This window comes from Podarcis bocagei, assembly GCF_964188305.1.
Source record: "Podarcis bocagei genome assembly, chromosome: 13".
Lineage (NCBI taxonomy): Eukaryota > Metazoa > Chordata > Lepidosauria > Squamata > Lacertidae > Podarcis > Podarcis bocagei.
The window spans coordinates 5,404,692-5,427,531 of NC_138138.1; the positions used below are offsets into that span (position 1 = coordinate 5,404,692).

At 44.1% G+C, this 22,840-nt stretch overlaps 1 protein-coding gene across 3 annotated transcripts in view; it reads left to right on the forward strand.

Moving 5' to 3' along the window:
- INVS (inversin) overlaps nt 1-22,840 on the forward strand; it is a gene marked incomplete at its 5' end in the record, with an annotated part of 69,811 nt that overhangs the window by 8,888 nt on the left and 38,083 nt on the right. For all 3 annotated transcript variants that reach the window (XM_081166139.1, XM_081166140.1, XM_081166138.1), the window contains 5 exons: nt 4,066-4,232; nt 20,120-20,293; nt 20,878-21,045; nt 21,486-21,666; nt 22,347-22,456. In XM_081166139.1, coding sequence (XP_081022265.1) covers nt 4,066-4,232; nt 20,120-20,293; nt 20,878-21,045; nt 21,486-21,666; nt 22,347-22,456 — 800 coding nt within the window. The remainder of the gene's footprint in view (nt 1-4,065; nt 4,233-20,119; nt 20,294-20,877; nt 21,046-21,485; nt 21,667-22,346; nt 22,457-22,840) is intronic.

A 22,840-nucleotide genomic window follows, 5' to 3' on the forward strand; every position in this document is an offset into this window, starting at 1 on the left:
GTTTGTAGCCTGAGAAGTCAACCAGTTTAATACACAACTTGCATTATTTGTAGCCAAATAAATAGTGTAAGATAGTACAGTGGTACCCCGCAAGACGAATGCCTCGCAAGACGGAAAACCCGCAAGACGAAAGGGTTTTCTGTTTTGGAGGCGCTTCGCAAGACGAATTTCCCTATGGGCTTGCATCGCAAGACGAAAGCCCATAGGGAAATGCTGGCGGTCGGGAGCAAAGACTTTCGCCCACAGCCGGCCTTCAGAAGAGGACCTCTTCTGAAGGCCGGCGGGGGGCAAAAGTCTTTGCTCCCCCCGCCTGCCTTCCCCCCGCCTGCCCCGGGCGATCTTAAAATGCTGGCGGGCGGGAGCGAAGCGTTCGCTGCCGACCCCCAGCATTTTAAAATCTCCAAGGGACAGCAGAGAAGTCTCTGTCCCGGGAAGGTTTTAAAATGCTGGGGGTCGGCAGCGCTTCGCTCCCGACCCATGCCGGCAAGCCTTGCGCGCAAGGCTTGGGGCGGCAGCCTGCATCCCGAAGCAGGGGGTGAGCTGCGGAGCCCGCCCCCTGCTTGGGGGAGATGCCGGCAAGCCTTGCGCGCAAGGCTTGGGGCGGCAGCCTGCATCCCGAAGCAGGGGGTGAGCTGCAGAGCCTGCCCCCTGCTTGGGGGAGATGCCGGCAAGCCTTGCGCGCAAGGCTTGGGGCGGCAGCCTGCATCCCGAAGCAGGGGGTGAGCTGCGGAGCCCGCCCCCTGCTTGGGGGAGATGTTGGCAAGCCTTGCGCGCAAGGCTTGGGGCGGCAGCCTGCATCCCGAAGCAGGGGGTGAGCTGCGGAGCCCGCCCCCTGCTTGGGGGAGATGCCGGCAAGCCTTGTGTGCAAGGCTTGGGGCGGCAGCCTGCATCCCGAAGCAGGGGGTGAGCTGCGGAGCCCGCCCCCTGCTTCGGGCAGATGTCGGCAAGCCTCGCATGCCCGGCGGGAGGTCCCGCTTAGCCCGCTGTTCCGAAGCGGGGTGGGAACACCTTCTGAAGGCGGGCAGGGGGCGAAAGTCTTTGCTCCCCCCTGCCTGCCTTCCCAGGGGCTTTTAAATCGCCCCGGACAGCGGAGAAGTCCTCCGCTGTCCGGGGCGATTTTAAAATGCCGCCCGCCAGCATTTTAAGATCGCCCCGGACAGCGGAGAAGTCCTCCGCTGTCCCAGGGTTTTTTAAAATGCTGGGGGTGGGAAGAAAAGCCCTTGTCCCCCCCCCCCCAGCCTTCAGAAGAGGTCCGGGGACAGACTGTGCCCGGACCTGGTCTGAAGGCGGTTTCCCTAGGAACGCATTAATTGATTTTCAATGCATTCCTATGGGAAACCGTGCATCGCAAGACGAAAAAACCGCAAGACGAAGAGACTTGCGGAACGAATTAATTTCGTCTTGCGAGGCACCACTGTACTTGAAATGAACTATGCCTTAGATCCTAAGTTGCTCCTCTGTTCACTAATAATAATATTTTCCAGCTGAATCAATAAGTATTTGAGAGGAGTGTCTATTTTGAATCGTTTTAATTTTGTTTTAAATTGATTGTCTCTTTTTGCTGTTTTTAATTGTTCATCACCATGAGGTGATTGCTAAACTAAGGATTAATTAAGGCTCAATTAAGATGATTAATAAATTGAGGATAGTAATAGGAGGTGGGCGATGTCTGCCAATTCCCCCCTTCATCTTCAACCCCTGTACCATATCCCATAACTATCACATAGGTTCTCCAACTCCAGGAATGGATTCTTGGGGCACGTAGAAGGACTAGCAATAGAAGTCAGAAGAGGGAAATCTATTATGTTCACAGAAGGAATGTTAGGATTCAAGCCAAGGTGATTATTTTTTAAGTTTCCATCCTGTGCTAGATTGTACGATACATTCTGCAATAACTTCTTGTGACCAAGACCATGAAGTACACTGTTTTTAAATTTCTCTTTTTTGAACTAATTGGATCTTTTGGGGGGGGTATACTGCTCTTTATTTTTGCCCCTTCTGTTCAGCTCTATAAAAGTTACAATAACTCCCCCCCCACTAAAGATCAGTTTGTACAGTCAGCAGAATAAATTGATTAAAAAAAAATTCTAAATAATACCTGTTCATAAAAAAACCCTCCCTGCACATATAAGATTAAATGCAGTGGAACCTTGGTTCCCAAACACCTCCACTGTCATACGTTTCGGTTCTTGAATGCCGAAAACTCAGAAGTAAATGCTTCCATTTTCGAATGCTTTTCGGAACCCGAACATGCGATGCAGCTTCCACTGAGTGCAAGAAGCTCTTGCAGCCAGTGGGAAGCAGGGTCTCAGTTTTTGAAAGTTTCAGAACCGAACGGGCTTCCAGAACAGATTTCATTTGAGTACCAAGGTACCACTGTATCAGTGAGAAAGGTTCCACCTAGCCTTCCCCCATTGTGTTTCCTTTTTTAAAAAAATTCAGGGTCCCCTGTCCTTACTTCCTTGCAGCACATTTAGACATGTAATCCCCACTTTGAAGCAGATTAGCCCAGAAAAAGCTTTACCACTTGACAATGATAAATGTAACTGGTCCTATTTTGTGTTGCCTATCCTTCATGATTTCAAAACCTAGTACAGATTTGTCTGTTTGCATTTTTAATAGTGCAGCTACATTGAAATATGCCAATTTATAGTTACTCATTTCTGACTTCCCCCACTATGGGCAGATATGAGCAGATGATAATCCTTATCTTCATGTTCAGCTTTACCTGCTGATTTCTCCTGTTAACGAAAGGTCCGGGAGAATTCCATGTTGTGTTCGTCTGTTTTTCTAGTCTGCTGGCCACCCTAGCAACAAATGAGGCCATTGTTATAAGAATTCTAAGGTATCAAATATTGAATAAGTGTTCATAAATGCACAAGGTAAACATGAATACATAAGTATATAAACCATACATCTGAAATAGCACACAAGAGCAATCTAGAAGCCATTTTTACTCTCCCAAAGTGACTTCAAATATTCCACTTCAGTAGGAGGAAATGGGGAAAGCTTTCCAATTGTCTTTTCACTTGCAAATCTCATTAACAAAACTGCCTGGAATCTAGGGGGCTTATCCCCTTCCTGCAAATCTAGTCTGGCAGGTTTCTAATAAGTTGAGCAAACTGTCAATAGGTGTAAATTTGTGAAAGAGATTCAGGAACTAAAGTATTTACTATCTGAAATGAATGACCAGTCTGCCCAGGTAATGCAATCAGTGACCAAGGCACAGGTGGTCTCCCACAGAAATTTGAGAGTGTTGCTTCTCTCCTGTCTCCCATTATTTCTGTGGCAGACCACCTCCTTCTGTAATGTAAGCAAGATATGTCAAGCCTTTATTTGTTATAATTGTGATGATTATGGCGTACAGCTGATGAAAACCCCAAATTAACAATCTCAGAAAATTAGAATATTGTGAAAAGGTGCAGCAGCTATTCAATCCATAACACCTGCAATGGGTTCCTGAGCCTTTAAATGGTATCTCAGTCTGGTTCAGTAGGAAGCACAGTCATAGGGAAGGCTGCTGACCTGACAGTTGTACAGAAAGCCATCATTGAGACCCTCCATAAGGAGGGAAAGCCTCAAAAAGTAATTGCAGAAGAAGTTGGATGTTCCCAAAGTGCTGTATCGAAGCACATTAATGGAAAGTTCTGTGGAAGGGAAAATGTAGAAGAAAAAGGAGCACAAGCAGCAGGGATGACCGCAGCCTGGAGAGGAATGTCAGGAAAAGACCTTTCAAACGTGTTGGGGATTTTCACAAGGAGTGGACTGAGGCTGGAGTTAGTGCATCAAGAGCCACCACACACAGAAGGATCCTGGAGATGGGCTTCAAATGTCGTATTCCTCTTGTCAAGCCGCTCCTGATCAAGAAATAACGTCAGAAGCGTCTTACCTGGACTAAATAAAAAAAGAACTGGTTGCTCAGTAGTCCCAAGTCCTCTTTTCATTTGTTGCCCAAATGAATAAGAAACCAGACAAACTTTTTCTACCCAAAATGTACAATAGATGTACATATTTAATAACACTTACGTAGAGCCAGCACTGCAATTCACTTTGTTGTTCTTATAGGTAATCCTGATCTGAAGGACAAAGAGGACCAGTTTGGGAGAACTCCACTAATGTACTGTGTGTTGGCGGATAGGCTAGACTGTGCTGAGGCTTTGTTGAAGACAGGAATAGATGTAAATAAAGTCGACCTTAACCAGAGAACAGCTCTCCATCTTGCTGCACAAAAGGTAACAATACAATCTCACATGCCTACTCAGAAGTAAGTTCTGTTGGGTTCACTGGGGCTTATTCCCGGGTAACTGCGTATATAGGATTGCAGTCTAAATGATGTTCCAAGACCAGATTCCAAAGAAATGTGTAACTAGCACTGTAAATCCAAAATAATTTTGAGTGTCCCTTTCTCAGATACAGTGGTACCTCGGGTTAAGAACTTAATTCGTTCTGGAGGTCTGTTCTTAACCTGAAACTGTTCTTAACCTGAAGCACCACTTTAGCTAATGGGGCCTCCCGCTCTGCTGTGCGATTTCTGTTCTCATCCTGAAGCAAAGTTCTAAACCCAAGGTAATATTTCTAGGTTAGCGAAGTCTGTAACCTGAAGCATATGTAACCTGAAGCGTATGTAACCCAAGGTACCACTGTAGTAGCCTTCCTTTCTACCACGCCATGCCATATGGCAAACTACTTTTTAAATTTAAGTAGGATTTTAAAAAGTGTTTTGAATATGTCGGGGTAGTCTGCTGTTCAAAGTGGAAGATCTATCAAATTTCACAAGTCTGTGAATTCACACAAAGTTGTTCTTTGTATCCAGATGTTTAGCTGACAATGTCACTAGCAGAGAAATCAGATCATAGTTTTAAATACTTTATTTCCAGAATTGCAAAGAATCTGCTACTCACTCAGGAGTTCAATAATGCTAAAAATATCACTAATAGTTTACTTAAAAGCATGTGTGCATTAAGCATTACACTCATGACTAATAATATAAAAGCAAGATGTATAGTAAGTGCTTCAGGATTAAGATATTTCATATGATGGCTCTGGTAAATGTACATTTAAATAAAGAGAAAAATGCATTTGGTAATTTTTAGAAGTGTTTGATTATAAAATGACATGCTGTTTCATGGAATGTGAAGTTGGAGCTTGGGAAGATAAGAAAAAAATTCAGTTGAACGCTGATGACATCTGATGGGAGGGCGTTCCACAGGGCGGGCGCCACTACCGAGAAGGCCCTCAGCCTGGTTCCCTGTAACCTCACTTCTCGCAGTGAGGGAACCGCCAGAAGGCCCTCGGAGCTGGACCTCAGTGTCCGGGTTGAACGATGGGAGTGGAGACGCTTCTTCAGGTATACTGGGCTGAGACTGTTTAGGGCTTTAAAAGTCAGCACCAACATTTTGAATTGTGCTTGGAGACGTACTGGGAGTCAATGTAGGGCTTTTAGGACTGGTGTTATATAGTCTCCGTGGCCACTCCCAGTCACCAGTCTAGCTGCCGCATTCTGGATTAGTTGTAGTTTCCGGGTCACCTTCAAAGGTAGCCCCCACGTAGAGTGATTGCAATAGTCCAAGCAAGAGATAACTAGAGCATGCACCACTCTGGCGAGACAGTCTGCGGTCAGATAGGGTCTCAGCCTGCGTACCAGATGGAGCTGGTAAACAACTGCCCTGGACACAGAATTGACCTGCCCTGACCACAGAATTTTGGACAGCTGTGAGTCCAAAATGACTCCCAGGCTGAGCACCTGGTCCTTTAGGGGCACAGTTACCCCATTCAGGACCAGGGAGTCCCCCACCCTTGCCCACTCCCTGTCTCCCAAAAATAGTACAGTGGTACCTCCGGTTGTGAATCCCGAGGTTTCCGCAACTGGGGGGACTGCTTCTGAGCATGCAGGGAGCACAGTAGAGCGTTTTTGTGAATGCGCACGGGGCAAAACACTTCCAGGTTTGCCGCTTTTGCAGCCCGAAGTTTATGTAAGCCGAGGGTAACTTAAGCCGCAATGCTACTGTACTTCTGTCTTGTTAGGATTCATTCTCAATCCATCCTTCAACTGCCTCCGGACACTCAAACAGGACATTCACTGCCTTCACTGGTTCTGATATAAAAGAGAGGTAGAGCTGGGTATCATCTGCATACTGATGAACACCCAGCCCAAACCCTGTTGCCATGTAGAAATGCAACAGGTTAAATTGCCAAATTGTGTATAGCCTACCTTGGAGCTTTGTACCCCACACTCCTTTCTAGAGGTAAAAGTGTCACTTAAAAGTGTAAATAAAGATTACCGAAAGAGATACACATACAGAATTTTTTTGAAAAGTTAAGTCCAAGAGAAAAAAAGAAAGATTATGAAGGACATTGTAGCCTATGCAGGTGAGTTGAGGATTACTTTTTTAGAGTAACATTGCAGTATTTTTCAATGTTTTTATTTATCCTTTGGAAATCCAGTAACATATTTCCCATGTATTCTAAGAAGAGCCCAATAATCTGTGCTTACGCTGTTAAGCAAATTTTGAAGGAAAGATTTGGAGTGGAAAAACCATTTTCCAGCTCAACCTGATCTTTATAATTAGGAATTAATTTGCATGGCATTCAAATTAGGATACCAGACTGGGCTAGAATATGGCAAACCTACACGCAATCACCATTTCTATTTATTCAAAGCAGCTGTTTGGGAGGTAGTTTTAATCCATCTTCCGATCAAAGTTGCTATCAGCCCCACTTGGGTGGAGGGAGAGAAACAGAGAGAGCCAGTGTGGTGTAGTGGTTAAGAGCAGTAGTCTCGTAATCTGGGGAACCGGGTTCGCGTCTCCGCTCCTCCACATGCAGCTGCTGGGTGACCTTGGGCCAGTCACACTTCTCTGAAGTCTCTCAGCCCCACTCACCTCACAGAGTGTTTGTTGTGGGGGAGGAAGGGAAAGGAGAATGTTAGCCGCTTTGAGACTCCTTAAGGGGAGTGAAAGGCGGGATATCAAATCCAAACTCATGTGGTCATTCATTTATTGCATTTGTTTTCTTTTTTTTAAAGGAAACTTTTTTAAAGTGCTTATGTTTGGTGGGGAGATTTCTCAGTGACATCACGGAGTGGGGAAGCTTTTACTAGCGAGCTTATTTTCAAAGGTGCAGAATGACAGTTGACCCTGGAGAGAAAAATATATGTTTGGCTCGATCATAGGGAGCAGGGCCAGCTCAAGATATTTTGGCACCTGAGGCAAACCACAAAGTGATGCCATCGCCCTGCCAGGGAAGGTCTACATCAGGAAGAAGGGTGGGAGGAGATAAGAAGCACCTTCCATTTGCCAAGAACCCGCTGTAGAGGTGGCATTGGGGGTTGCTGAGGAAGTGGCATATCTGGCCTTCACGGAGTACACTGCAGCCATTGCTGTTCCGGTGGCGGTGGCAGCAGCGGTTGATGCATTCCTTGGAGGTCAGATCTGCTGCCCCTGCAGATCCTGCCATCTGAGGTGGTTGCCTCACCTTTTCTCACGGGTGTGCCAGCCCTGACAGTGAGGGCATTTCCAGTTTCCACTGTTTTTTGTTTGTCTTCTTCCATGCCTAGAAAGAAATGAATCCTTCCCCCTGTTGAGTCACTTCTTTCTTTTTGTACTCAGAAAGTGCTAGTTCAGAAAAGTACCCTATAGGACACACCAGACCATAGGACGCACCTTGTTTTAGAGGGGGAGAACAAGAAAAAAAAAATTCTCCCCCTCTCTGCTCAGCGCCCCATCAGCGAAGCGGCAGGAGAAACGGAGCCCCTTCCATTTCTCCTCCTGCTTCGCTGAAGGGGCGCTGCGCACCTCTCCCTCTCTGCTGAAGCCAGGAGAGTCTTGCTTTCCTGGCTTCAGCAAAAGGAACCCGAAGCCTTCGGAGCGTAGTGTGAGTTCCCGCTACGCTCCGGAGGCTTCAGGCAGCTATCCCTGAAGCTTGGAGAGCGAGAGGGTTTGGTGCGCACTGACCCCTCTCACTCTCCAGGCTTCAGCGAAAGCAACGCGAAGCCTCCGGAGCATGGAGGGAGCGCTCCCTCTGCGCTTCGGAGGCTTCACGTTGCTATCGCTGAAGTCAAGGAGCCTGCATTTGCTCCATAGGACGCACACACATTTCCCCTTAATTATTGGAGGGGAGAAAGTGTGTCCTATAGAGCGGAAAATATGGTATTTCTTGAGCTATATCCCACGCCTGCCTTCTCCTGCCGCTCCACAGCAACCTACCCTCACTCTCCCACCATCCCTACATTATCTATTGAATGCAAGTTCCCTGGTGGTGATTTTTTTGTTCAGTATAGTACCAACTCAGGGTTTTTTTCTTAAATAACTCAGAATTCATAATTGGTCAGTTTTAAGTTTGGTCTCTGGGGCTATATGTGCCGGTTTAGAGTACAAGTGGGGAAGAGAAGTGCAGGATATTAAGATCCTTAAGTGTTGACTGAACCCAGTCAGTGGCAAACAGTTTGTGAAACTGATACCAGAAGCCATTTGTGATGGGGCATAAGGGTCTGATGTTTAAGGAAAAAGCCAGAAAATCCTACTAGATATGCTCAAACACGTGGATGTGTCTAAACATTATAAACATAAGTATTGTTGAGGAGGAAGCAGCAGCTAAAACATTTTAAATTGCTAATTTCTTGAGTAAAATATTTTTTAAAAAAAGAAATTAGGGCTGGAATCCTATAGACCTGCAAATAGGTCCCATTGAACCCAGGGCACTTCCTTCTTAGTAGACACTGTTTAGGATTGCTCCATAGGAGCACGGTATGAGAACCCTAGAATAGTCAAGCTTTCTTTGTCATTTATTGTGACAGTTAAATTTATCATGTCATTCTTAATACATAAATCCTTCTTCTCGGGCTTTAAGAAAACATTTCTGACACATTACTGTGCAACTATAAAGAGTCAGAAATATTTCTTTTTATAAATAGTTTTGCACTGTCTTTAATGAAAACTCTGTTTTATATTCCTAAAAATCCTCCTCTTAACAGAAAATTACAAGTCTGGGAAGTTAATTTCATCAGTTCCCGTTTGAGCTGTTTATGAAGGGCATCAGTGCAACCTAGTGGAGAACCAGGACATCAGCATTTGCATGTCTCGAATGTTTGTATTGACAAATGGGTAGTCTGCTATTGACATCTGTGTCCCTTGGCAATACTTCCATTCCAGCTTACCCTTGCTGGTCAAATGCCTTAATTGTTCTGGCCTTTAATTCAGTCAAAGTTGGAGCACAATTGGAAGAGAGAAAAGAAGGAGCGGGTCTAGCAGAGCGTCAAGCTTGAGTTGTGAAACTACTGGCAACGATCAACCTGTCATAATGTTATGATTTGTTCATTTTTATACCATTTATTAGCCTTTACTTGTTGTGCCATTTGGCCTCCAGGGCAGATAAAGTGCTGCCTAATTTGGGAGGTTTGCTTCTGTCAGAGTGGCCTCCACAGAGAAGGTGTTAGCTGCAGTGACAAATAATCAATAGCTGTCGTTGTCATGAAGAACGTGAGTAGTTGGGCCTTTCATCTGGAGGATTAGAGGTCTAATTGGATTGAGAATAGGGAGGGTGGGCTGTTGTATAACCCTGTCAGCTATGTGAAGCTGTCAGGTGTCAACCTTATTCATACTGAAAAGAGGGTGGATGGTTGGTCTTTCACAGCTTGCAGAGTGAAGTCATACAGAAGCTTTTGAAAATGTAATAGAGGGGGGAAGTAAAATAGGTTAATGTATGCTTTGACCTCTTTTTTGTTGTTGTTTAATTATACGTCCATGTAGTTAATGAACCTGTGCAACTTGAAATGATACTCTCTCTTTTGGTAGGAAACTCTGCTGGTAACATAATACAAGTTCTGGCTGATTATTTATATCTTAAGTAAAAGCAATTTTAACTACTCAGATGGAGGTTATATAAATTTGAAAGTTTTCAACTTGAAAGATATTAAAACCAACCATAAAGGAAGGAGATGTTTCAGAAAGAACTACAATATTTTTGTAAATAGTAATTATTTAAAGGGATCTCAGCAGTAATACAGTGGTGCCTCGCAAGACGAAATTAATCCGTTCCGCGAGTCTCTTCGTCTAGCGGTTTTTTCGTCTTGCGAAGCAACCCTATTAGCGGATTAGCGCTATTAGCGGTTTAGCGGCTATTAAAGGCTTAGCAGCTATTAAAGGCTTAGCGGATTAGCGGCTAAAAGGCTATTAGCGGCTTAGCGGCTTAGAAAAAGGGGGGAAGCGGGGAAAAAATCGGAACACTCGCAAGACGTTTTTGTCTTGCAAAGCAAGCCCGTAGGGAAATCGTCTTGCGAAGCAGCTCAAAAACGGAAAACCCTTTCGTGTAGCGGGTTTTCCGTCTTGCGAGGCATTCGTCTTGCGGGGCACCACTGTAATGCATGCCCAGAACTTCAGTGTGCTCCTATGAAATTGTTTCCTACTTGGCAGGGGGTTGGACTCAATGGCCCTTGTGGTCTATTCCAACTCTATGATTCTATTCTATGATTCTATGAAATACATATAGAATTCACCATTGCATCAGTTTGGTAGTTGAAACATTTCCTTTTCTTTTTTTACCCATTTGATATTCTTTGAAGAAAGATTTCTTATGGTTTTCATGGAATTCAGTCAGGAGATATTCCATTAAGAAAGGTATAATTTTAAAACCAGCTGTTCCATTTAAAAGGTATTAAGAAGTCTCCCCTCAATATACTTTTTAAAATTTTATTTGCCTTTACCAAGTCCATTTTGTTGAAAATTATCGGCTGACAATAGAGACCTAGTACAGGGTGTGGTACAATCCTCCTGGAATATAGCACTGAAATTTAAAAACCTAAGTTAGTAATGTCTGTTAATTTTAGTGGATGTATTCTGAGTAGGACTATCATTAGATACAACCCTAACAGAAGATCAGTGCAGTGTTTCATTACAATTGTTGCATGATCATGAAGCCTTAATGCAAACTATTGCTTGACAAAACCCATGCAGTTGCTTTGAGGGGGGAAAAGACCATTTAAATATAAAGGTAAAAGGTAAAGGACCCCTTGACAGTTAAGTCCAGTCAAAGGCGACTATGGGGTGTGGCGCTCATCTCGCTTCAGGCCGAGGGAGCCAGCATATGTCCACAGACACCTTTCTGGGTCATGTGGCCAGCATGACTAAATCGCTTCTGGTGCGACGGAAGCCAGAGCACACAGAAATGGCGTTTACGTTCCCGCCATAGCAGTGCAGTACATATTTATCTAACTTGCACTGGTGTGCTTTCGAACTACTAGGTTGGCAGAAGCTGGAACAGAGCTCACCCCGTCACGGGAATTTGAACCACTGACCTTCCAGTCATCAAGCCCAAGAGGCTCAATGGTTTAGACCACAGCGCGACCCGCTCCCTTTTTAAATATATTTCCATTTAAAGGCAGATTTTGAAGGTCTTGCCTATATGTCAGTTTAAGGACTTTAGAAGCACCATCTTCAACAGTTTTCAAGTGGCTCAAAGGATTTTGTCAACCCAGATAAATAAGTATTATGTATGTACATGTGCACACAGCTGCCCAAGATAGTCCCTGGTACTACAGGTGTTGGGAGACCCAAGCTATGTGCAGATGATGAAGGTTCATGCTCTGGACATTTCCTTTTGTGGCCATCTTCTAAGGCGGTGGTTCTGAACCTGTGGGTCCCCAGATATTGTTGGACTACAACTCCCATCATCCCTGAGCTCTGGCCTTGCTAGCTAGGGGTGATGGGAGTTGTAGTTCAACAACATCTGGGGACCCACAGGTTGAGAAAGGCTGTTCCAAGAGAAGGATTAAACACCTTTCTACACCCTCCATGTTTCTCATTTGGAGATGTCTTCTGAATTTCCACTTGCTTAACAAAGAAAACATACCATTGGGAATTCTGTGCTTATTGGCAGCATGTAGCCTTGCCTTGCATTCAGGTAACCTCTTTAGTTAATCTAATTGCAGTAGATTCCCTACAGATTCTGTAACCAATGGACAATGATGTTCTAAAGTAATGACATCTTAAAACATTAGTTTTTAAGGCCCCTCCAAATGCATGAAAATTAATATTAAAGTCTTATGTCAATGTCTTAATTCCCTTGTCCAAAATATTATATCAATAAAAATGAAACCTGCCTGTTTTCTCTACTCCCATTCATCTGGGAGTCCTCTAAGCCACTACCGTCACCAAGGGCTGTACTTCTGAAATATATCACTATTGAGTCATTGTCTTGTAAAATTTTTGAATCTCCTGATATTTATAGTGCTACCCTGTACCTGTGCATGTCTGAAAAATAGATTATCTTGTTAGAGACGTTGTGTTTACTTGAAAGGTTTCAGACTCAGTACTGCTAGAACTACTCCTGTTATTTCTTTGATCCTGTTGCATGCAGTCCTCCTCTTGGAGATGAATTCTTCCTACTGTCCCTTAGCTAAAACTGATCTGGCTCTTGGTACTTGAATATCGGTAGAAAAACTTTCTGGCTGCATGCTAAAATAACACAACTGGGAAAATATTTTTATTAGCTTGTACAGTTTACTAGCTCTGTCAAAACTGTGCATCTGCCCCATCAGGAGACAGCTTCTACTTAAGATATTTTTGCAACAAACAACTCTCTTGAATGCACCTATAATCCACAGTTTCCCATTCTGGAATCTCCACAAAATTCTCCCAAGCACTACGAAAGTCACCCTTTAAACCCCTCATATGGCTTCACTCCAGATTCTTTCTTTAAAAGTGGTTTTCCTAGCAGCCATCTCCACCACACAGAGGGTTTCAGAATGCAGTGATCTCTCTGTCAAAGACTACCATTCCATTTTCCACAGTGCTTAAGTAATTTTTCACCCAGACTTAATCTTTATCCGCAAGGTCTTCTGTATGGCTTAATAAATCTTACCTTTGCCTCAAACCATCCCACTCTTATGAAGTGGGCTTGGACATCAAAGAGGACCTACATCTACATCTCCCACGCTCAGGTCATTAAACAAACCGCTACTGTTTGTCTCCATTCACTTCTCTACCATGAGGAAGAAAGTATCTAATTCTTTTCTATCCACATGGATCAAGACTTACATTGGCACTCCACTTAGTCACTCCAATACACTTCACAGCACACTCCACTGAATAAGCTGCTTCTATCATGAGAACTGTAGGTCACATGGGCCACAGAAAAAACATTCATAGACTTACCATATTTTTTGCACCATAACACTTACTTTTTTCCTCCTAGAAAGTAAGGGGAAATGTCTGTGCGTGTTATGGAGCGAATGCCTGCGGGTGGCGGGGGGGATCTGCTGCAGTCTTGAGCAGAGGATCCATGGTTCCCCTTCCATCCCTCCTCCGTGGTTACAAAGCAAGGATCCACATGAATCCTCAGGATTTTTGCATTGGGCTACTCCAAACTCACTGTCAGATCACATGTCTGTGGCCACAGCATGAACCACAAAAATCATATATCCACTATTTCGTTTAGAAATTTTTTTTTCTTGTTTTCCTCCTCTAAAAACTATGTGCGTGTTATGGTCTGGTGCGTGTTATAGAGCGAAAAATACGGTATATGCCTTGGAAGAAGCCACTTTTGGGAAATGTGTGCTCCACTATATCCTCCCTAGTTTACCGCATAGCTACCTAAATCACTAAGCTATATATAAGCTAATTATTTTGGCATAGGGACAAGTATTGTTAGTGCTCCAAAGTGTATAAAGATCATTGCTGCTTGGAAAACCTCCAGTATATATGTTGAGCCCAGTGATACTGAGTGATAAGCTCAGAAGCTATTGCCATAGCAAAAAATAGGCAACATGATGTGTATTTACTACTGCAACAAAATGGTCTTGAGTCGTCCCTCTCTTTGGGTCAGCTTTGTAATAAGCCCACGTATGATACTAGCTCGAAATAATTCTGAATCAGATTTCAATAGAAGCTACTGTAAGTGTTTATGTGTAAGTGGATGTGTGTTTTATCTTGTGTCTTAAATTCATGCAAGATTAATTGTTTTTAGAAGCTTCTGCCTGAACTGATCTAAAAGAGTAATGGAGGAGACCTACTAAAACCACTATTAACAGCACCTAAAATGACTTGGAAATGAAAACATTTTACGCATTATGCTAGAGAATTGAACTGAAAGCAGTCAATTGTTTCCGATAAATTTCAGCACATGCTTTTGAACAACAAGCAGAGCAAGGAAATCTTGCACCAGTTGTGCTCAGTGAGCTCAAAAGTCAAAGGTTCAGTTTAAAGAGGAAAAGTACATGGAGAAGTGGCCTCTTTCCTCTCATTTTTACTGTGCTTGTACATGTACCCTTTCACGGTGCACCACTTGATAGTTCAGCTTATTCCTATGGAAACTAACTGAACAAAGCTAAGGTTTCAGTGGGCATTTGTAGAAGAAATGTTGTAACATTTCAGCCATAGAGCAACTAAGCATGCTGCCTTGCTTTCAGTGAAACCACAGTTGATCACCAGAATGGGTTCCAAGTCGCAGATGTTCTTGGCTGGTTTGCTGCCTAGGTTGCTTTGCCAGACGGACAAACTCTTTAAACTTGGAAAGTGACTAATAAAATTGCCTTTCAGCTGAGCTTTCTTTTGTATGCTGAGAGTTCTGTCTTTGGTGTCCTGGATGGTGAAGGTGACATTGCCAAAAGGGCACTTTCCTTAAGATTTACCGTAGGTCCACTGTTAAGATGGGTGGTGCTGTTGCCATCATTGACTTGAAAATGATTAGCCACACATGGGATGCCTTCACTAAGCAGCAATTTGTGTTAAAGAAGGTGCTTTACAATTCTACTAGTTATCTAATTCAATCATATTCACTATTAAATTGACATGTGACATCACTGATTTAGTTTATAAGGTCCTATATTCTATCAGCCTTATAAAAGGCCATAGTGTTTGTTATATCAGTTCTGTCAAGGGAAAAAGCATTGGCTTCATAAAATCCCACAGTAACAGAGAAGATGCTGGCAACTTGTCACTCACTTCTAAACACACTTAGTTTGTGGTGGATTTAAACATGCACCTTCAGTGACCTGCAGTGTGGCTTTCACTAAACTCTACGCAAATGAGATCATTTTCAGGAACAACCACACCAATAATATGCTATCAATAAGTAACTACAGGGTAAGTTTTCAGTTGTATTCAGAAGTAAGCACCAATATCTGCGCCAGAACAGCAGTATACGGATTTGAAAATAAACCCATCACCAGAAATGACCAAACATTTATCCTGTAGCATTTGTTTCTGTGCATGAAGGGTGAGGGTTGTACTGTGCAAATGAAACCAGAAAACATTTGTAGTAATGTGTGACTCTAAGTCAACAGTTGTTGTTTATACACATTTTCAAGCAGATACCCATTGAATTAGATGGCTTTCCAATATGGAATTTTCATTGGAAGCACTATCATCTCTATCCACGCATTCACACATGACGTGTCAGTGGAAATCCATCCAATACAACAAACGCCTTAGAGTGGCTTTAGTCATCTCCCTGGGGAAGATGAGGACCCTGTTGTAACTGGGGCAGGTTTCCCAGAGGAATTTGTCTGGAGGAGAAGCTGTCTCAAACTCCAGTTTCAGGGGCTCCGGCTATCCAGATTGATAGTCTGTTTGAGGCTTGGTATGTTCATTTATTTATTATTGCATTCATACCCCACTTTTCCTCCAAGGAGCTGAAGGTGATGTATATGGTTTCCCCCCTTCCCATCGACCCTGTTTGTGACTCACCCAGTGTCACCCATGAAACTTCATGAATGCATGGGGATTTGTAGCCTGGGCTCCCAGGTCCTGCTCCAGTACTGTGATAATGATAATTAATAATAATTTTAACTATCATAACAATCATCATAATCATAATAATTTATTTACACCCTACCCATCTGGCTGGGTTTCCCCAGCTACTCTGGGCTGCTTCCAATAGAATATTAAAAACACGATAAAACATCAAACACTAAAAACTTCCCAAAACAGGGCTGCCTTCAGATGTCTTATAGAAGTCAGGGAGGTACTTTGTTACTTAGGTAATTCCCAAGATGTTATATCAGACTAAACAAGAACAATTCAGTCTTCTTTCCTATTCTTCCCATTATTGTTAAAAATATAATTATGTACTATTTTATTAATTCCACTGAGTGTATTTAAAAATCAGTAAATTAATTTTGTAATTCCTATCATGCTTATTCAAAAGTTAAACTGAAATCACTGGGAATACTTCCGCATGAATATAAATCTATAATCCATTTTTGTTCAATATCTATGGAAACTCACATTCTCCCCCAAAGCAACATTGACAGTTCTCTAGCTGAAGGGTCACCCTCCCTCAAATAGATGCCTTTTGACTTGAAGGGTAAAATTATTCCAGTCCCCTGCTTAAGATAATATCCTATTATAATCTCCTCACTGCATGGTTCTCCTTGAAGGAAGAACTGATAAACAGATTCGATTTTTAATTTCACTTTTTCTCTTTATATTATCCATCTCTTTATTTATCTGTCATTTCTTAACAAAAATATTCAACAAGAAAACTCTTATTTCAAAGTATGGAAACATTTTGTTTTGATGAGGCTCTATAATTTTGGAAACTTACGCTAAAAATAATAATAATAGAAAGCAAAGAACATCTCTTAATTTACATGGTAATGAATTTGCATCTATCAAGTAAATGTTTTATGTTTGGTTTGATTTTAGTAATGACATTAGAAAATAGTTTCTTTGCTTTAAAAATATTTTAATTAATTACAGAATTTATCATTTCATCTTTAATTCAGAAAATTGCTTCATTCTGGGAATATTTATTCAATTTATCCAAATTCCTGTAGCTAGATTTAATTTCAAAGCAAGTATTATCCCTCTCAATAGAACATTTTCAGGAGAACACATATATGGTTAATAAATCTAATTACCACCAGATGGTTTCCTAGATTTTAACATGTGGTAAAGTATTTATGGGTAAGGCTTCCCAATTCAATAATTTCCTCTGGAGTACTTTCTCAAGATGCAGTATGTATTTTGCAAAACCTTCTTCTATTTTGAGTACTGCTTGGCTGGCACCCCTGCCCGAAGGCTTTCTGCAAGTGTGCTACCTGTGGGGAGAAACATTAGTAGTTGCTTACTTTCCTGTATTCAGCATCAAGTCTCTTAAAAGTATATCCCAGAGTAAGATGGTACTGGAAGCACGTCCTACTAAGTGATAGTTAACATTCACTGTGGTTTCTATGGTTATGAATTTTTATCTGAATTAATGAACTCCCCATTGATAAAAAAAATCTTAAGAAATTACTGATGTGGGAAAGGTTTAAAACACTTATCTCTAGCCAACCAAGTGGCTCAAAATCCGCCCCCCGCCACCTTTTTCAATGGATGAAATGTAAACTTTCTGCAAGCCATTCAACACTCAGGACAAAACTATAAGAAAGAATTAGACAGATTACTTGTTCAAAAACTAGCAATAATCTAAAAACTGTGTTACTCTAGATCCTGGCTGATTAGGAGAAAGTAATGACAACCTACTACTTTGACTTGGGGTTGACTGTAGTACATATGAAAAGGATCTAGAGCACGGGTGTCAAACACAAGGCCCGCGGGCCAAATCCGGCCCGCCAGACCTCGTCATGTGGCCCGTGGCATCAAGGGCGAGGAAGCGAGCTTCTCATCCTTTTTACTGGTCCCGACCCAGATTTTAGGGTCTGCACTCCGGCGGAGGCTCTCTGCCTTTCTAAAAAGTGACCCACGCAAACAGCCTTCCCTGCCTGCTTGCAGACAGGGCTCCAACCGAAGCGCCCCGTCGGCGCTGCCTACCGGCCGGTCCCACAACTTTCGCCTGCCTCGCGGGCTGGGCAAAGAGGCTTTCTGCTCACTCGGTCCAGTCCGGGGCTCGCTGCGAAGGAGGCGGTCCCGCGAAGCCGAGCTCGGAGCCGGCTGCCTCCGCCCCTCGAAGCCTCCCAGGCGCGGCTGCTTGAGGGGGTGGGTCGGGCGCGCGGCAACTTTTGGAGCGCGAGGGAGCCGCGGAGGCTGGCAGCGAGGGCAGGGAGCGAGAGCCACCCTTGGGACGCCGCTCGCTCACTCGCTCGGGCCGCAAGAAGAGGCCACTGCGGCGCTGCAGCTGGCGAGGAGATGGCTGGGGGCGCGGGCGGCGGGGCCAGGGGATGGCTGGGGGTCGCCCTGGTGGATAAGTAGCGGGGCCGGCAGGCGGGGAAGGGAACGGCAGAGGCGAGTGGAGAGCGGGGACCCAGCGCAGGTCTTGCCGCAGGCGGCGCGCCCCCGCTGGGCTAGAAGAGGCGAAGCTGCTGCCGGTTCAGCTGCGCAGAGTGGGGTGGAGGGAGGCGGGCGGGCGATGTGCCACACTGCAAAGCAGGGGCGCCTCCCACCCCGAAGAGGACCGCGCCAGCATCTGGGCGGCTGGAGCAAAGTGGGAGCCTGCCAGCAACTTGGCTGCAGGAGCCTGGCTACGAAACACCGCCCCCCTCCCCACGCCAACACATCGGCTTTCTCTGGGCCGGAGGACTTGGCAGATAGCCCCCTCCCCGGGAGCAACTGCAGCAGCTCGGGGCCCCAGCAGGACATCCTGGCCACCTGCGCTCGCGGTGCCGCTGGGGCTCCCTTGCAAGGAAGAAACTGCTGCTGCCCAAACTGCAGCTCCGTATCCTCCGACTCCTGAGTGCGGCGGCAGGGCGGGGGGAGGCAACATTTGCTTCTGCTCTGCTCTGTTGGGACAGGCTCCTGTCTCCTCCCCGTTGGAGCTCCAGTCTGCCTGGAAGCCCATCTCGTCATCTTTTTAAAAAATCATTATTATTTCTTCTTCTATTCTTATTTAAAATCGTACTGGAATAGGTATATTAAATAGTGTATAGGTTCAAGACAACACACACCAGTGCCTAAGGAAAAATAACTTTGATAAAGTCCTACAGATACAACCGGCCCTTTGAGGGTGACCAAACTGTTGATGTGGCCCCCGATGAATTTGAGTTTGACACCCCTGATCTAGAGGGTCTTAGTAGACCATAAGCTGAACATCAGACAACAGTGTGATGCAGCAGCAAAAAAAAAAGCTAATGCTATTCTAGGCTTCATCAACAGAAGTATAGTGTCCAGATCAAGGGAAGTAACAGTGCCACTCTGTTCTGCCTTGGTCAGACCACACCTGAAGTACTGTGTCCAATTCTGGGTGCCATAATTTAAGAAGGATATTGACAGGCTGGAATGTGCACAGAGGGCTACCAAGATGATCAAGAGTCTTGAGGCCAAGCCTTAGGGAAAATGGTTGAGGGAGTTGGGTGTGTTTAGCCTGGAGACAGGCGGGACGCGAATGGCGCTGTGGTCTAAACCACTGAGCCTAGGGCTTACTGATCAGAAGGTCAGCGGTTCAAATCCCCGCGACGAGGTGAGCTCCTGTTGGTCGGTTCCAGCTCCTGCCAACCTAGCAGTTCGAAAGCACGTCAAAGTGCAAGTAGATAAATAGGCACCACTCTGGCTGGAAGGTAAACGGCATTTCCGTGCGCTGCTCTGGTTTCACCAGAAGCGGCTTAGTCATGCTGGCCACATGACCCGGAAAAACTGTCTGCGGACAAACATCAGCTCCCTCAGCCAGTAAAGCGAGATGAGCACCACAACCCCAGAGTCATTCACGACTGGACTTAACTGCCAGCAGTCCTTTACCTTTACATTTTTTAGCCTGGAGACAAGAAGACTGAGAGGAGCTATATGATAGCCATCTTAAAATATCTAAAGTGCTGTCACATGGAAGCTTGTTTTCTGCTGTTCCAGAGGGTAGGACTCGAACAAATGGATTCAAGTTACAAGGATGGAGATCCTGACTAAACAGTAGGAAGAACTTTCTAACAGTAAGAACTGTTCGACAGTGGAATAGACTCCCTCAGAAGCTTGAGGACTCCTTCATTGGAGGATTTTAAGGAGAGGTTGGATGGCCACCTGTCATGGATGCTTTTGTTGATATTTCTGCATTGCAGGGAGTTGGACCAGAATGACCCTCAGGGTAACCTTCCAACTCTACAATCCTATGATTCTAGTCACTTGTCCACAGGACTATAAACTATATATTGCCATTACCTCTAATGATTGCTTTTCAAAATTATTACATGTTGGTTTCATAACGCTTTTTATTCATTGAAATTAACTTTATTCTTCCCCTTCCTCGTTACATTGCTTAGGGAAATTATCGCTTTATGAAGCTTTTACTTGCTCGTAGAGCAAACTGGATGAAGAAGGATTTGGAAGAAATCACTCCGTTACACTTAGCTACACGGCACAAGAGTCCTAAGTGCTTGGCTTTGTTGCTTAAATACATGGCACCAGGAGAAGTAGATACACAGGACAAAAACAAGGTAAAATCAGACTTGTAACTTTTACTGTTGCTGAAACCTCTGGCTCCTCTTAATGGTCTCTGTGTCATCTGACCAGAACAAACATTGGAACTTTCTTTACTGCCCGGGAACTGGTACTTGTGCCCCTCCCCAAATCAGCTGCACATGCTATGAAAGGTAGAGACTTTGCATTCACTTCCCTTTGGGATCAGCATTTCAGTTAGCCATCAGTTTTCAACTCACTCCATCAGACTACTGATTCAGGATTGTCACTTTGAATCAACTCCCCTTTTCATTGTACCAAGTAATGCATACTGGATATCGTTTTGTATCCCACTTTCTCATGTCATTGTGTGCTTGGAATGAATCCTGAACTCCCCTCTGTGTTTTATGTACAGCATACTTGAGATCATTTTTGTGCAGTTGGTCGCATCCAGAGACTGAACAGAAGTAAGCCCAGGGCCTCTGATAAAGCAGCATTCCCTCACTTTCAACTGTCCTCAGTCTCCATAATTTGTAAATTGTTCATTTTACATGGTTTCTGAAGTTCACAAAAGCAGAATGTTTATTTCATTTTACTGTGCATCTCTTCTAATTACCCCCAGCAAACTGCTCTTCACTGGAGTGCCTATTACAATAATCCAGAGCATGTGAAACTTCTGATCAAACATGATTCTAATATTGGAATCCCAGATATTGAAGGCAAAATTCCACTTCACTGGGCTGCTAACCACAAGGATCCAAGTGCAGTTCATACTGTTAAGTGCATTTTGGTAAGGATTTCTTTTCAAATGAATACCTATCTGATCTGATGTACCTTTTTTTTAGTGGCAGTTGTATGTGGGCACCACAAAGAGTACTTGGAATCGTTTTAGGGCTCATAGTCGTAAGGGTTGTCTCTGTCACGAGAGACACTCTAACGTCCTTTTGAATGCCTCCCAACTTCACTTATTAACGTGGATTCACACTGGTGCTGCTAGATTTGAGAGAGCCCTGGGCAAGGTGCCTCTTCTTTAAGTCCGTTGCCATCCCTCCCACCCCAGGTCAAATTGAAGCCTGGCCAGCAAGCACCTCCCTAACGTAATTTTGGGTTTAAATGTCTTGAGTACGTGCAGCTTTAATGTAACCTCTTAATTGTAAAACCATCCTCTCTTAGCTGCTACGATCTCTTAATGCTAATCGCACCTTATCTACCTGGCACTTTTGCAACTAGGATGCTGCTCCAACTGAATCTCTGCTGAACTGGCAAGACTACGAAGGACGAACTCCCCTTCACTTTGCAGTTGCTGATGGGAATGTAGCTGTTGCTGATCTGTTGACCTCCTATGAAGGTTGCAATGTCACCTCTTACGATAATTTATTTCGAACTCCCTTGCACTGGGCAGCTTTACTGGGTAAATACTGAACGACTAAATTTCTAAATTTCTTCTTGGGCATATGTATCAATTTTGTGGAACTCGAATTTCCTAAATTGGAGCTTGAAACATTGAAGAAGTTTGACTGGTGTGAAAGAGGGGGAAACAGGATCATAAATGCTGCTTTATCCTAACTCTGACTATTGGTCCAGCTAGCTCAGTATTGTTGACACACTTTGGCTGGCAGTGGCTCTCCAGTTATCAGTCTTTCCCAGTTATAGCTGAAGATACTAGGGATTGAGATTCAGACCTTCTCCATGAAAAGCACGGACTGTACCACTGATCTACAGCCCTCGCCATAACATACAGGAGAATCTTGAGGTTGATTAAGATGCACACAGATACGGTTGCTTGTCAGATTTGTACGGTTCTAGATTTAGCAGTCATACTGCTGATCTCTCAGTGAGGGAAATGAGCAGATAACATGTTGTTGAACACCCAAATTTGCCAGCTTTGCTCGGCTTTTTGTAACTTCCTACTTCCTACTTATTTGTATCAATCCTGCATTTTACAGAGCTCCATAACTAAAATAGATAGGTCCCTGCACTGATGCACATGCGCTGGTGGAAACAGAGATAACAACATCCTCATAGGATGAGGGAAGAAATCTGGAGCACATATAGTGAGCTAAGTAATATGTATTCTGCTCTCTCTTTTAGGCCATGCGCAGATTGTCCACCTTCTTTTGGAAAGAAACAAGTTTGGGACCATCCCATCTGACAGCCAAGGGGCAACACCTTTACACTATGCAGCACAGAGTAACTTTGCTGTACGTGAAACAAACAGGTTATGTTGAAATATCTCTGATTTGTATCGTGGGAGGCTGGAGCAAGTGGGGTGATGCAGGCAGGAACATTGCTTTGTGGGAAATGGGCTCCTTCACCTCAGTTTTTTCTCCTGCCTGACGCAGCAGAGCGTTCTCCTCGGCTCTCCTGCTTCAGATAAGCCTCGACCCCCGCTGTTGGATTTACTTATTTATTTTGTTTATTTTTTCCATTAAAACCTAGTTTTTCTGCCCCTGGCTTTTGACTGTGGCTGAGGCACTTTTTGGCCACCGCTTGCAGGGTGCAGTCTAGCTTCCCGCGCACCGCCTCCATTTCTAACTCGGTCACCTCCATTGCTGGGGTCGCCTATCTTTATTTTCTACAAACTT